This window comes from Protopterus annectens, chromosome 3.part0 (assembly GCF_019279795.1).
Source record: "Protopterus annectens isolate FY-2018-M chromosome 3.part0, PAN1.0, whole genome shotgun sequence".
Lineage (NCBI taxonomy): Eukaryota > Metazoa > Chordata > Ceratodontiformes > Protopteridae > Protopterus > Protopterus annectens.
The window spans coordinates 1,451,052,830-1,451,069,067 of NC_056731.1; the positions used below are offsets into that span (position 1 = coordinate 1,451,052,830).

Below are 16,238 nucleotides of genomic sequence, written 5' to 3' on the forward strand. Positions count from 1 at the left end.
TGTTGCAAAGTCTTATTGTGTATTTTGCTGATTACAATCTGTTGCAAAGTCTTATTGTGTATCAAACTAGTCTCATTTTTTAATTTTCCTCTAAGGTACAGTTTACTTAAGAACTAATCCATTTTGTTGTTGGTTAGCACTAATTCTGTGTTCTCCATCACCAATCTAACATCCTACGTAAGTAAGACTGAAAGAGCCTTCAAAATAATGGTTTATGAGCATTTTTACAAAATTAACAAGAAAACAGAAACCAGTGCTTTTTTAAGCATTTACATTTGTGTAAAGAAGATAATTTTTTGTTTTGACTTCTTGAAAACGTGATCCCTAATTAAAGTGGTGGACAATGGGATACCCCACTTTAATATTGTGAACTGCTTTGGTAGCTCCATTTAAATGCATGCCCCCCCCCTTGGATTAAATGATCAATTGTCCATTCTTCCAGCCTTAAAATTGAGAGTGACTATATTGTAACTGTGTTCTTTCCCATTTCGTCCAAAAATAAAATGGTCACTTATTTTTCTATTACCGTAGGTTCTTAAAATGCAAATAATTTCTTACTAAAATATAACTGAAAAAATATATTTCTGCTTTTCTAAACATCCTTTTGCTTCAATATATTTTGTTTTGCCTTTAATAAAAGTGAAAAAGTTTTTAGTTTAAATGTTTTTTATGTGGTCGGGTATGTTTTACCTCTTTAAAAGTTTTGAATGACTAATTAGTTGTTATTAATTTGAACCTATGAGTGAATATGGTGAGTTATTTAAAATGTATTTTGTTACTGACATAATTTAATCTGATGAAGTCTCCATAGTGAGATGAAATTACATAATAAATTACATTTTTTATTCATCACTTGGAGTTTTTTTATTTTGTTGGCATGGGCGAGTTGCCGATACTGAGGCACCTTTGGTTATTGGTTGGGAATTCTGTCCTCGGTTCCCCTGCAGTTTGCATTGGTTCTTGGTATATCTCTGCTATAGCTCTGGTGAAGACTGGAGCCCAACTGAGTATGTATGCAACTACTCTGGACCCAGGCAGGCACATCCTCAAGTTAGTCCCCTTAGCTCACCAATTTTAATGACGTATGATGTCAGCAAGCTGGGGGAAGTAATAGTGATATGTAAAAACATGTCCAGCAGTATGACATTGGCAAATGAGCTTCCCCTCTACTGCTTCTTGTCTTCTCTGTGAGTTTTGATGTCTATCATTCTTCAGTGTAGCAAGCTGCAGGACCTCTAGGTGAGGTTAGACCGAACTGTGAAAAGAGATGTTGGTGGAGTGGTAACTGATTAGGCTAGCTGATGGTTAAGTGTTTGGAGATAAAAGAGATGACAAAAAAAATAATAAAGTTGAAGACCCATTTGCAAAATTATGAGTCTGCATTTAGAAGAGCCAGTTTAATATTTGAAATTGAGTGGTATTAATTATTTTAACTAGATTCAGCTATAAGACTTTAACAACCATTAAAATACATTTTCAGTGAGAAGAGAAAATATATCAGATTTAGATGAAAGTGGCTATTCATTAGTTGAAAGGTATAATGTTGATTTAAACTGTTTTGCTATTAGGAGAGCTGGCACTTTCAAGCAAGAATACTTCGTCCACGAACTGATACTGTGTATATGATTTATGACATTAATGATATCCAATTGGGGCAGTCTCTCAAAAATGAGCTGAAGCATAAAGGATTGCAGGTAAGACTCAAAAGCCGTTAATATTTTTACTCACACTACTTTTAACTCTCTGCACTCCAGAAAACAGAAATATGAAAAAATGACAAAGAAAGACATCTAATTTTCTGCCAATTCTATCATTTTAAGTACCTCTAAAGCTACTTAACTCTTGTATATGCATGGAATTCTAAAGCATATTAGCTAGCTTTTAACATCTGGCTTCATGCTTACATTTTTTTGGATCCATTCACTGTTTTTGCATTGAGATTTTACTTGGATGGTTTGCTTCATTATAACAGTATTTACTGTTTTTGTAGCCTTTAGCTGAATTCATAGTACTCATTGTTCTTCTTCAAACTTTGCTTATACTGTGGTTATTGTCTTTGCAAATTTTGCTAAGTCTAAACTATGTTGTACTTATAATGTTCTTTGTCCTTTTGCATTTTGACTATTTACACTGTCAGAATTAACTCTCTAAGCTGGCTATGTAGAAGCAAGGAATTTATGCTGCCTCACAAGGCCTATTGTTTTACTAAAATTCAGCAAATGAAGTAATTACTTCATTAGAATGATTCAAGAAGCAGATCCTTTAACTGCAGACTAGTAGTCATCGAATCTGTATTAGACGTTATTGCAAAGGTCACTTAAGGGTCAACTATTGACTTTCCAAAAGAGGAATAAATACATAGATCAGAGTCAGCATAACTGTAAGAGGGTCTGTCCTGGTAAATCATAATAATCTATTTTTAAGTGGACATAGACCACTCTTATCTGTAATTGTACATGTATCAACTTAGAGGTAGACCAAAGATTCTGAAGGATATGGCTTATATGCATTTTTTAAACACTTTGATTCCACTTGCATGGGAAACTGGAAGATATCTGATGTAAGCTATAGTTTTCAGTGTATGAGACCTTAAACCTCCTGTATTGGAAGTCCATGGGATATATCCTGCATTTCTTATGTATAGCCAAACTAATCACTTATGGTGTATTGATGAAGTCAATAAAAAATCGAACATGCATGTCCACAGCATGTCCAATAAAGCCAAATACCACTAGCTGTGGACATGCATGTTTTGGTCTTTTTATTGACCTCATCAGTACAGTATCAGCGGTCATCTTGGCTATACTTCAGAAATACAGAATCTTTAAACCTAGCTGATGCCCATAAAGATTAACATGCCTGAAAAATATCCCAACTAGCATCCAAGCCAAAGTTTAGAAAGGACATACAATCAAACCATTCAGTAAAAACTGCAAGAAAAACTCAGCCAAGCTAGACTTTTCACTGTGTGAGACCTTACATTTCCTATAGTGGAGGCCCGTGGGATATATCTTGTGTTTCTGAAGTATAGTCAAACTATCCACTTATACTGTGCTGATAAGGTCAATAAAAATACCTAAACGTGCATGTCTGCATCTAGTGGGGTTTGGTCTTATTGGCCTAAATATAACTATAAAGAATTAAAAAGTAAAAAAGTCAACGGCATTCAGAAGCCTTATAGCTGAAACACTTGATACCCTTAAGGGTTCAGTTGCAAATATTCCATGGGCCTCCACTACAGGAGGTTTAAGGCCTCTCACAGTGAAAACTCTAGCTTGGCTGGCTTTCCTTGCAATTTTTACTGAATCGTTTGTCTGTGTGTCCTTTTTAAACTTTGGTCTGTGATATAAAAATATATGCATGTCTTTGGTAACAATGAAATCTACTGTCATGCGAAAGTAAAAGGTTTTATATGGTGGATTCTCACAGTCAAAGCTGAAAGGAAGTGGTAAGTATTATTTCATAAATAAATTTTAGTAGTCCCCAGTAACATAGCACAGAGGGATAAAACCCTAACTATTACCCAGCTGTCTAATGTTTGATTAGCGGCATAGTCACTGGAGGGACTGTGCAGGGGAGGATGTATTGGACTAGCTAAAAATGGCCCACCCCTCTGGGGTGTGGATGGGGATAGCATTGTCCTAATAATTTAGCAACATCTGTTCCAGAACAGGTTTATTACTGGCAGCAACAGGCTAGCTGTACTTATACTATACACTGCCAGGGTTATCATGGGTGATAGAGTGCATTTGTGATGATCATAGTGCTGATGTGGGGTAGGGGATCTATTGATCTACCTGACCTTTTGATGAGCCCGGTCCCTGCCACCCAAACCACACTTGCTTGAAGTGACAAGGCTTGTGAGCTCAACACAGGTGATGAGTGGACCCTTAGGCCCTCACTCTAGAGAGGAGCAATTGGCCTAGATATCATCCTGAATGAGGAAGCTACTGAAAGTGAGGTCAGGTAATGAATTTGTCATAGAGCCCTCACCATGCCAGGGGCCTGGTGTTATCTTGGATGGCCAAGTATAAGTCCTTCAGGAGGAAAATTTGGGTCATTTAGGTAAGAAGTAGAGAAGCCACTATATTGGGCAAATGGGCAATGTACATACATAAATAAATAAACTGCAGTATCAAGTAGGGAAGGGTATCTGAAAAAACAAACAAACAAAACATTGGATACATAATAAAGTTACTGACTTAAATAATGTTGTGGGTTTACAGCTGTTAATGGCTTTGGTATAATTGTACCTGCCTGCAGTACACAGCTCTGGAAATTTTACCTAAATAATTACGTAAGACTACAGAAGTTCAAAAGATGGCTGCCAAAATAGTTATGATATGTGAGATGTAGGATTACACTAGTATGATAAATGATTTTGTGTACTTAGGTAGAAAGAGAGGAACACATGAAAATTATTTGAACTTTTAAGATATTTGTCATTAAGGTGGGTTTAGTTTAGGTTTCAAATAATGGATAGAGCAGATTATATTGCAAATGAATGCATAGTGGAATATTTTTATTTTACTTTCTGAGGCAGCACATTCCACACTATAAAGGTGGAACCATTTTATAATCAAAGTAATCATAGTGTGGAAAGTGCTACCTCAGAAACTAATTAAATATGATATGAGTGAAGGTTTAAAATAATTGTGGCTTGAGTGAACTTTTGAAGAATTGAAGAGGATGTAAGATGAGAAAATTTGACTAAAACTGCAATAACATTTTTCATTTCTTAAACAGGCAGTTCCACTGAAAAGGATGAAGTATATAGGAATTAGAGATGGATTTGGAGTGTAGACCAAATAAATGCACAAACAACCTGAGAGAAATTATGGTAGTTGGGGGGATATACTAGGAAACATAGGAGAGAGCCAAGGACAAGACAAAGGGCCCACTCTAATGGACTCTCTTCCCTTTGAGGAGTGATTTATTACCATAGTGGGTAAGATGAAAAACTGGGGATGGAAAATAGGTGAAAATAGAACATATTTCAGGCTATTTGCAGATAAATGTGCCTTAGTGGCAAATGACATGAAGCAGGGGCAACACAATACCTCAGTGGTTAAGCTCCCTCCCCCATAGCTGTAGGTTTCTATACTGACCTCTGATAATTTTCTGAGTGGTGCATTTCTTTTTTGTTTAAATAATCTTTATTGATCTTTAAATGATCCACTTTACAACAATTTATGACATAATCCGGGCTGAATCCAGGCAAATATAGATATATTTTGAAATTAAACAAATAAAAGAGAATATTAGCTGGATACATATTTTACAGCAGTCATTCACAAAATATAGACATGCAGGTATTACCTTTTTGTTGCAGTTGTCCTAATAATTATATCTTTCATTATTGCATTGGCACACTGCTATACTATGGTAAGGTTTCTTATCCTAATACGCATTGATATATAGAGATAAAAATTAAGTTCATAATAAAGTATACCTCTATATTGTTTAATTAACCATAGACTGTTAAATCACACAGTGACATTAAATAAAAAAATAACTACCTCAGAACATGACCTTAAAAACTTAAACATATAAGCAAACCAGAGTTTGTCTCCCTCTTGAGTTGCAGTATATTGTATGCTAGTAGTGAAAAGGTAAACATTTTTTTGCACTCCATGTTATCTAATTATTGCCCTGAAAAATCCCCTTTCAATGAATCATGTTAGTCAGCAGGCTTGCAGTCCAGGAGACCATTGAGGAGCCTAGCACAAATTACAAGTTGGCTCCATGCTCTATTTAGTTAAGCAACTTGCTCAAGGTTACACAGTAGGTAAAGGAAGAATGAGGGAATCAAACCCTGTACCAGAGGAATTATAGCTCACAGCCTTGACCCACTGCACCAAGTACTAGATTAAAAAAAAAGCAAACTCCCGTTAGCCAGAATTGAACCAGTAACCTAAGGATGACTTTGGAATTTACTACAGTCCTCTGTTCTACCAGCTAAGCCACTGAAATCAGTATGTTAGAGTTGTCATATTACTAGTGGAAAAAGAGAAGAAAGAACAGAGAAAGAAAGTTTCATGTATAAAGATGGATTGATTTCAGCCTATAATATTAATACAGTCTTAATCTTTGAATGTGATGTTTTCTTCCAGCATTCTAATTACACTTTCACTGGTTTACAGGCACAGAATGAGTGGCCTGTTGCCTTATAATGACTTCTTGCTAGAGAGCCATACTTTCATCTCCACAGTTGCTCCCTTCATGAAAACCCTTAACACTTCATTTATAACAAACACATGCTGCTATTAACATATATGTAATCTATTTTCTAAGACATGACACATTTCATGACAAGAGGTTTACATCAGATCTCTTAGAAAAATATATGCACTCAATATGTTATTCCTAGAGCAGCACAGCTTACTCTTAAGGTGATTTAGTCCTACTTATCACATAAATATTTAGATGAATAAGTCACTCTTTTTTGTTTTTTCTTTCAAGTTAAGTCTCACTCTGCTTAGGAAAGAACAAAGACCATCACTCACTCATAATACTTACACTAGATCAACTCATGCACAGTCTTCTCAACATACCACTTTTGAGCCTAACATAATTCAGTGCCAGCAGCCTATTGCATGCCTATAATTCCTTCAAAAGCAAACCAGGTCTATCTTGCAACATAATCAACAGAAGGTCCAGCTTATAATTATAAAAAGGGAAAGAAAAAATAAGAGTGAATTCTTATAACCCCCTCTCTCAGGAGGAATACTGATTGCATCACTCACATCCTGGAACATCATGCAGTGTCCTTGCATTACTATTTTCTGTCCCTTTCAAATAAGAAGCAGCCCAAACACAACTATCATTGTACAGTCATCCAGTTATTTGACATTTAGCTTAAGCTATTCAAAGACATGATGAAATATATATTCGTATTTCAAATACCACACATAAACTCTTCCTATTAAGAAGGATAGACCTCAAACTACTTAAATTAAGCAATTAACAAACATGGAGGCTGAGTAATAGTCACACAGCCAAAATCATGCTAAGACTGGTTCACCTTAAAACTTCAGTTAAAAATAATCCCACTTTTCTAGTAGAGTAGACAATAGCTAACAATTATATAATCTGTCTTCTTGCGACTGCTGCTAAAGATTCAAAAAATTGCTAGAGAAATGTGTAGATTTTTAGACAGTTTTCTCTTGCAGGTATGTCTTCAGATCTCATACATGTATATCATTAAAATTCACTTTGCCGTATTAATTTCACCTATATACACACTTATGTTAAATACCATTTGGCAAATCCTAGTAAACTTTTAACCCTAGCACCATTCCATAAATCCTTTGCAATATGTATACATCCTGCTATCAAATTTAACACTTTTATTAATATGCTTGATAAGCCATTCCTGAATGTAACATTTCAATGTAATGGGTAATCAGTACTTATAAACTTAAACTCAATTAAAACAAAGTAACCATTATGAAACTCAACAACACACCTTCAACAATGCTGTACAGTTGTGTATTACCAGATTTTCACTAAAACACTGATATCAAATAAAGCTATCTAATGTAGTCAATTTAGGAAGGATATAAAATCATGGAAGGGTTTTATAAACATTCTTCATAAAACTCCCCAATAAAATAAAAATTTCAGAATTAATTATAATAATATTCAAACTCAATTAAGTTACATGTGGTAAATTTCTGCATAGCAAATACACCCAGTACTATTTAACAGTGTCATCAAGCATTCTCTTATATGTTAACAATGGTCATCCCTGCCTTTAAGGATGCAAAGTACTCAAACAGTATCTCTGTAAAGATAATAATGAACAAGTCTGACTTCCCATATTATTAACACCTGTAGCATAAGACAGTGCTGTGCTTTAACCCCTTGCCTGGAGTTATATATTCACACACCACCATATAGTTGACCCATTGGTGCAGGAACCAAGTTAATTCATATTTTTGTATTTTGTTTCTTACTTTAAAATCTATATGAAGCTAGTTTTAAAAGAAAAAAAAGCTAACTTTCTTTTACAGCTTATCTGCACAATAATTATTTGTTTAGTCCAGTAAGTATAGTAGCTAAGTAATTACTCCACAGCTAAATCAGTGGAAAACTTGAGATCATGCTGTTTATTAATATGACTTCTCACCTCTGCCTTGTGAACATCATAATAGGTCATGGGTAGCTAACCTTGTGTCCTAATGTTATGCAGTTTAATCACCTGTGACATTCAACAAACACACTGCCTTACTGGCATTTGAGTAGCAGTTCCCTACTATCCTACCTCTAGCAGGTTGCCAAAGCTCAGAGTCCATCCCACTGCCTATCAGTAGGTGTGATGGACCAATCATCTGACAGTACATGGACTGCCTTACAGACCCACGGACAGGACCCTTCCAGCTTTCTAGTGCAATAGTAAGAAAAATACATCTTGGAAGACTGCTCCTTGCTCTGAATCTCTTCAGCTGTTTATTTTTTTTAATTCTTTCTTGTTTTTTTTTTCTTAATGCTTGAATAGCATATTCTGCTACATTGTCTGCATTTTTTCTGATTGTGAAATTGTATGCGCTTAGATTTTTACTTTATCTGCAATATAGGGCTTATACTGTTTATTATAATGACATTCTCGGTTTCTGTAGGGTTTTAACCCTTGTAATGTGTTTTATGACCATCTGTGAATGTTTAACTGAGTTTCTGTATTAAGGCCATTTTAGTGCATTTACTATCCTTGCCTCCTGCTTACAGAGCCATGAGTATATGTTATTGTAGTTGATTAAAAGCTTCATTTGAAAGTTTTGTCTGGAAACTTGATGATTTTGAGTTTTTTTATTCTTTGGGTTATACTTACTTGAGGTAATTGAGCAGGTTTATGGTATTTTAAACAGTTTTTGTTTAAATAACTATTTTTGTGGCATTTTGTATATTAAATGTTTCTGTTTGTGCTTTATTTCTTGTCCAAGGCTGTTTTATGCTGTTTCTAATCATTTGGAAATTAAACTAGCTTTTTTTTATTAAAACAAGGGACTTTTGTGACATGTATTTTATGTTTTGAATGGTGTTACTGGAATTACTGTTTTTTATTCAGTGCAGTATTCAGAATAGCATCCCACCAGAAATAGACTTCAGATAGCAGGCTGAGGCTTCACATTAAAGTGATCATTGGTGGGTGGTGGGAACTTAGATTACTGCCTGAAAGCTTTCAAGCACAATACTGAGATGACCTTTTCTTTCACTTTTTATGGCAATAAACAAGCTAAATAAGTAGGCAGTGTTAAGAGTACACAGTGCCCACACTACAGTACAATTGTATTTATTTTTAATTTAATTGTTATGACATTCAACATGGGTCAGGGTGCTGTATATCATTAGGTGGAAATACACAACTGTGGCTCTTATTTTACCACTTGTGGCAGTCACACATAAGAAATGATTGCCAGAAGTGGCTATCTCTTTGGAGAGGCAGTCTGTGGTTGAAAGCAAAGAGTAATTACATGCTTCATGTAAAACAGTCATTGGTGGTTGTGTGTGTAAACATGTCCAAGAGTAAAAGGTTGAAATAAATTACTATGTCCAATTATCTGATATTGTCTTTTTCACCCATTCCTTAACCAATGGGTTTCGGATGCAACCGATCTGGTTTAGGCCACTTCTATAGACTTTGACTCCATATCTTGAGCTTCTCCCCTTACCAATAAACCTCTTTAGCTTGAATTACCTCAGATCACATTTGCTGCTTCAGTTTTTGGAAATGGTCTACCATAGCTCAGTTGCTATTTTTTTAGATAAGTGGGTTTGTTTTGGTATTGACTAGCTCTCTTAAGTTTTCCTATTTTTCTACTTTCCCTGTTTTCTCTTACATACACATATATGTATATATATTTTAAAGAGTTATTTTTTTACATTGCTTCTTATCCCTTTTATACCATTGCTGGTATTCTATATTTCCTTCTTTTTTGTGTGTGTGCCTTTTTGTTCTTGAGTGATTTATCAGTATGGCTAACAAGTCTATTGGATTAAAAGAAAGTTTTTCTTGTGGGCATAAGATCCTCAGTTTGGAAGCTCACCAGGAATATATCCATTGCCTTGGATCAGTATAAAATGTAAGAATTATATAGGATTTAACTATTGAGTGCTTGCTGAACACAATAACAAGCTGCTGTTGAAATGCTTGCTTCCTTCTACTTTTTCTTCTTCTTCTTTAACTGGAGCTCCCCCTCTTTCCAAAAATATTCTAGTAAGACCAATTGGAATTCATCTGTTAAAGGCAATGAGTCTAGGAAGCAATCCACTGATCATTCTTCTTTCTCTGTTTTGGATTGATTTCTGCCGAAAAACAGTTTCCAAGCCATTAGATCCATCTGGTTCCTTGGGTCCAACAAGAGCCAAATCTAAGTCTCCAGTCCTCCACTCCTCAAGTTACTCTGTGGAACTGATACCTTCTAGGATCCATTCTCCCTTTTTACAGGAGACTCCTCAAAGGGCTTCCAGGCCACACTCAACCTCTTCATCCCTCAGGTCAGCTAGGATCCTAACTGAAGCAGATGTGGACAGAATGATGAGGATGTTTCTCCAGAACCAGATTCAGTTTAGAGATTTACCAACCCTATCTCCCATCAAACCCATGAGTGTACCATCAGCCCAAACCAAATTGTTGACTCCTACTCCAATCTGACCTGTGGTTTCAGAGTCATTTGACCTGAAAGTTCCAAGTTTGTCTGTGTCCAATTTGAAGGACTGGCTTTTGTCAACTCTGACTACATCTCTTATCCAGACAGTGTAGACACTGTCAGAGCTGGAGGAATCTCTGAATCTTAGTTTTGGCACCAGTTCTAGAGGTCTGGATTAGACTCCAGTGGTATTGAAGCTGTCCCTTCCTCTTGCAGCCACAGTGATGGACAGCTCTGGGCTGAACTCTGTGTTGAAGCAGAATCATGGTGATGCTCTGAGCTGTCCTGGGCAAGTGTCTTCGGGTCCTGCTAGGTTAGCCCTTGATTCTCACTTGGCTTCTGCCTTTGAGATAGTGGAGAGAGTGTTCTCCACCTCTGTGGACAAGACATACTTGCCCTACTTGTGTCTACTGCCTCCCCAACTGTCTGCCTTGATCCCTGAATCTCTTCCTTCTGCTCCATCTGGGCAGCCAGTCCATTCAAGCCTGGAGACAGTCTTCATCCAGGATTCCATTCCCACTTCCAAGTTCTCCCAGGAGCATCACATTGGGGAGCCTCCTTGTAAGTGTAAGTGCAAAAGGAGGCACTTAGATTCCCCACAGGAATCCTCAACACTGACTTAAATGAAGGAGATGAGTCCCCCAGATCACCCCTTGAGGATGTCTCCTTCGATGAAATACTTATATTTCTGAGGCAGAAAGTGGTTGGTATTTTGACCCTTCTTTTCCAGGAGAAGTCAGTGTTTCTCGAGGCTTTCAGAGCCAGCTGGTAGTCACCCCAGCAGATGAGATTTTTTTGTCATTTTGGGCAGCACAGTGGTGCAGTGGTTAACATTGTCGCCTCACAGTAAGAGGTTCTCCAGTTCGAGTCTTGGTTGGGGTGCCTTCAGTGTGGAGCCTGCATGTCCTCCCTGTGCTTGTGTGGGTTTCCTCTGGGTACTCTGGTTTCTTCCCACATTCCAAAGGCATGCACCTGGAGCATTTCTCCCCAGGCCTCCAGTGAAAATAGGCTCTGTCCTAGTGGGACTTTCCCAGTCAACAAATGTTAAAAATATTAATTAATTAATCTTCCATTGGGTTTGCTAATATCTGGCTGTCAGGGAACCTATCCCCAAGAGGTCAGATAAGTACCTTGTTGCAGTTAAGGATCAAGCCTGTTGGAGCAAGGGTCCCCTAGTAAATGCTATGGTGGTAGCAGCCACCACCAAGAAAGAACTTGCTGAACAGAATTCTTCTCTTCATCCCCCAAACAGAGAGTCCAGGGTATTCAAAAGTTTGGAAAGCTTGTTTATGCATCTGCAACATTTGCACTCAGGTCACTGAACTATTTGGTGCATGTTACAAGATTTCTGAGGGATTTGATCAAGGAGTTTTCCAATGCCTTCTCAGGGTCCATGTCAGAGGAAGATAAGAAGACAATTTTTTCACAACTGTCCACCCTCCATGTCAAATCCCTCTATGAGACTGATTTGAAACACCTCAGAGGGAGCTTCGAGAGTTGCAGGTTCAGGAATTGACTTGAGACAGCACATCTAGATGTACCTCTATGATTTTGCAAAGCCTTTCAAGTCATCACTCATCACTGCTCCTTTTGATGGATCTACTTTATTTGGCCTTAAGGTTAAAGAAACCCTATCTAAGAACGACACGTGGGAAGACATTATCTACAGTAGGGATACAAATTTCTAGCTGTCAAAGGACCTTTTCCTGAAACCAGAGAGGTGGTAGGAAGATGTGGCTCCATAAGTTGCAAGGTTCTTCCCAGGACTCCTATGGGGACAGCAACCCCCCCCCCCCAATGGCAAAGGGGGCAACTCCAATGGTAGACAATACTACATGGTAGAGGAGGCCCACAAAATCAGGGCTTCAGTTGTTCTTCTTTTGAGAAGCCCTTTCAGCACTCCTGAAAGTTGCCTGACCACTACACTCTGGAAGCAGTTGAGAGTCACTTATCCATGCATTTAGAAGCCTGGCTAGCCAACATCAATGATATCTGAGTTCAGAGGATCATATCAAGAGGTTGCTATGTACACTTTTCCCTTCAACCTCCCAATCAACCCACAAAAATTCCTAATGTTCCACCAAGTCAGAGGAAAGCAGTATCTGCAGAAATAGAAAAGCTACTGGCCATAAGACTGATTTAAATGGTCTCCTAGACCAGCAGGGATTTGGTACTTACTAGAAGCTCTTTTTGGTGCCAAAGAAAAATGCTCTTGAAGTTGTGAATAATCAGAATTCACTCCATTCTGCCACTTTCAAGTAAGGATGATTGGATATGCTCAACAGAGCTCCAGGATGCATACTATCACATCAAAATAGACAGGTGATCCAGGAGACAGCTACACTTCTGGCTGAGAAACAGTCATTACCAGTTCAGGGTCGTACCCTTTGGCCTCATCACAGGCCCCAGGGTGTTCACCAAGTGCATGCCAGTGATCGCAGTTCACTTGAGACTGCTGGGATTCCAGGTGTTTCAATATCTCAACAACTGACATCTCCCTCAACCCACCAAGCCTCTACTGATTCAGTCCAGGGACTAATTGAAACTATGTCTTCAACTTATCATCATGGTGAACCACTCCAAGTCTCACCTCTCCCCCACTCAAGTCCTGGAGTTCATTGGTGCTCATCTGGATACAGAGGCACAGATCACAAGCACACTACAGACAAGAAAATGCTTTACACAGTCAAGCATCCCACATCTTCTTTATTCCCTCCCCACTAACAAGGTTAGTATTGGAACTCCTTGGATCTATGGCAGCTTCCATAACTCTAGTACCTCTAGCAATGTATTATATGAGGGTACTGCAATGGACTCTTGCAGTGCAATGGTCAGTAAGATGACACCCTATGTCCATGATGATACTGATTGCAAAAATGTGCAAGGAACACATAGCCTAGTGGATTACCACAAATGAAGGTTCTCAAGGCTGCCTTTTTATTCTTCCATTACCCAAAGTCATAGTGATTACAGAACATTCCCAACTAGGATGGGGGGGAAGCATTACTTGGGAAGGACCTTGCAAAGCACTTGGTCCCATTTGGAGGTCAATCTTCACATTAATGTTCTGGAAATGATGGCAGTCTTATTGTTTTTGCAGGTATTTCAAGATGTTCTTCCTCCAGTGATAGTTGGCATTCAGACAGACAATATGTCGGAAGTCTGGTCCATCAGCAAGCAGGGGGATCCCGATCCTATCCCCTATGTTGAGTGCATGGCAGTGGGCAATGTCTTCTAGCTGCTTCCTTTTGGCAATGCATATGCTGGGGAAGTCCAGTGCACTAGTAAGCAAACTGAGCAGGTCCATCTTACTCCCTCACAAGTGGTCTCTCAACCCTATGGTGGCAGAAGTGATTTTTCTTCAATGGGACCAGCCATACTGTGAACTCTTCACTTCCCCCTCAACTCCAAGTGCCACAGATACTTTGCCCTTATCCTGTGGGGGGTGGGGGAGTCACTGAAAAGCTTTGTAATAGTCTTCTAATTCCCAAATTTCTTCAGAAAGCAACTCACCGGAAGAGCAAATTAATCCTCATTGGCCAGTTCTGACCTCGATAAATATGTTTTGTTTTCTTCCTATCACCTCATTTAGTACACCCCCCCCCTTTGAGTGTTGGATCCATCCATGTATCTCCTGTCTCATCAATCAGGGATAACTCATCCAGACATTCAAACTATCAAATTAATCACATGGTTTCTCCCATTACAGTGATAGTTAGGCAGTCCAGGCTTTCATCCCCAGTTTCACACATTCTCATATCCTCTCAGAAGGATTCTGATAAGAAGGTGTATAAGAGCAAGTAGAAAAGATTATCCCTTTGTGGTTCCCAAAGACAATTAGATCCCTTTTCAGCACCTCTTCCACCTATTCTAGACTTTCTTGCTTCTGTATTCAGAAGCAGAGCTGGTTATTCCAGAATAAAGATCTTACTTGCAGCCATCTTGAAATTTCATTTAGGAGGTAACCATTCACCTCTAGTATCATCTAGATTATGTACAGCCTTTCTCAGTAGTACTTTCTTGCTGCAACCCCCTATTAATGATCCTACCCTCCATGAGATTTAACAATACTTCTTCAATTCCTGACCCAGCCCCCCTTTCGACCAGCTGCCAAGGTGGGCTTAAATTTTTGTCTTGGAAAACTATTTTTCTGGTTGTGATCACAATGGCCAGGTAGGTATCAGAACTCTAAGCTTTCTCATACAAGCCACAATATATGATCTTTCACAAGGAAAAGGTGTCTCTCCATACCAATCCTTCCTTGCTACCCAAGGTGGCTTCAGAATCAGCTATAAATCATGTTCATAGACAGATTAGATTCTATCTCCATTGAACAAAAGATTTCAGAAAATCAGTCCAACTGTTCATTTCCTTTTCCAAAAGAAAAGTTGGGTGAGTCAGTCTTAAAGGTAACGTTGGGCAAATGTCTCAATGTTTGCATTTCATTTGTTTGTAAGATGAAAGGATTGACTCTACCTAAACCTACTAAGACTCATTCCACCACATCTATGGACACATACTCCACTTTCTGGTTGAGATCTTCCATTGAAGACATTTGTGCATCTGACATTTGGTCTAATACTCATACTTGTATTACCCATTGGTTGAAGAATGGATGAAAAATAAAACATCAAATACAGAAGTTATGTCTTCACCATAACGATGCATCTGTGCTGTCTGTTTTCATCCCTCTTCAACTCCCCCCAACTACACACTTCCTACTTGGAAGATTTACTTTTGGTCTCCTAGTTTGACATGAGGTATGATATTTTGCATGCCTTTTGATGGGCTCCAGTCTTTCTATTCTTTTCCTTGCAGTCTAACTGGAATATTATTTGTAATTAGGCTGTCTTATTACTGAATATTGTATTAATGGCAGAATTATAGGCTGAATAGAGGGCAAAGTCAATCTGAGGTAATTCAAGCTAAAGAGGAGTATTATGGGTAAGGGGAGGAACTTGAGGTATGGAGCTAAAGTTGGACCAGAGGTTGGATCTGAGACCCACCAGGTAAAGAAGGATGAAAACAGATAATACAGAAGTATCATCATAGTGAGAGTATAACTTTTGTTTTCTTTCACTTTAATTATAATACATTATCAGGGCTGTACACAGAGGGAGGATGACTTTTGGGGTAGGAGTGAGAAGGCATGCTGCACATGAAAGCACAAGGTTGTTGCATGACTTCTATTGAAAAAAATATATATGGCTTGATGGGAGAGCATGTATGTGTCTAACAGGAGCAAGTTGAAACATGTTACTCTGGCTGTTATATTTTTCATTTTCTTCACAGTGTGATATCAGAGACAAGTATAGCATGAAAGTAATAAATAACTACAGGATCACTTCTAAATTATTATTGATATGGTTTGAGGGCATTAACTGTCAAAGAGTAAGATGGCATTATGCTATGATACTGTCACAATCAAATGTGGAGTACCCTTTCAGAAGGGGCATATTCCACTGAGTCAGTTTGTGTATATGATTTATACCCAAGTATTTTATTATATGTGAAGAAAAAACAATCACCTCTGCTGGATAAAAGTGCAGCTGAGCTGTATAATGATCCACCTCTAAGACCTATCGTTTC

The 16,238-nt window shown here is 38.0% G+C and overlaps 1 protein-coding gene across 1 annotated transcript in view; it reads left to right on the plus strand.

Annotated features, from left to right (window-relative positions):
• The window catches only part of LOC122797090, a 2,479,517-nt gene that overhangs the window by 329,693 nt on the left and 2,133,586 nt on the right, over positions 1–16,238 (plus strand). Inside the window, exon 3 of the mRNA XM_044065883.1 lies at positions 1,569–1,694. Within this exon, the coding sequence (XP_043921818.1) occupies positions 1,569–1,694 (126 nt within the window). The remainder of the gene's footprint in view (positions 1–1,568; positions 1,695–16,238) is intronic.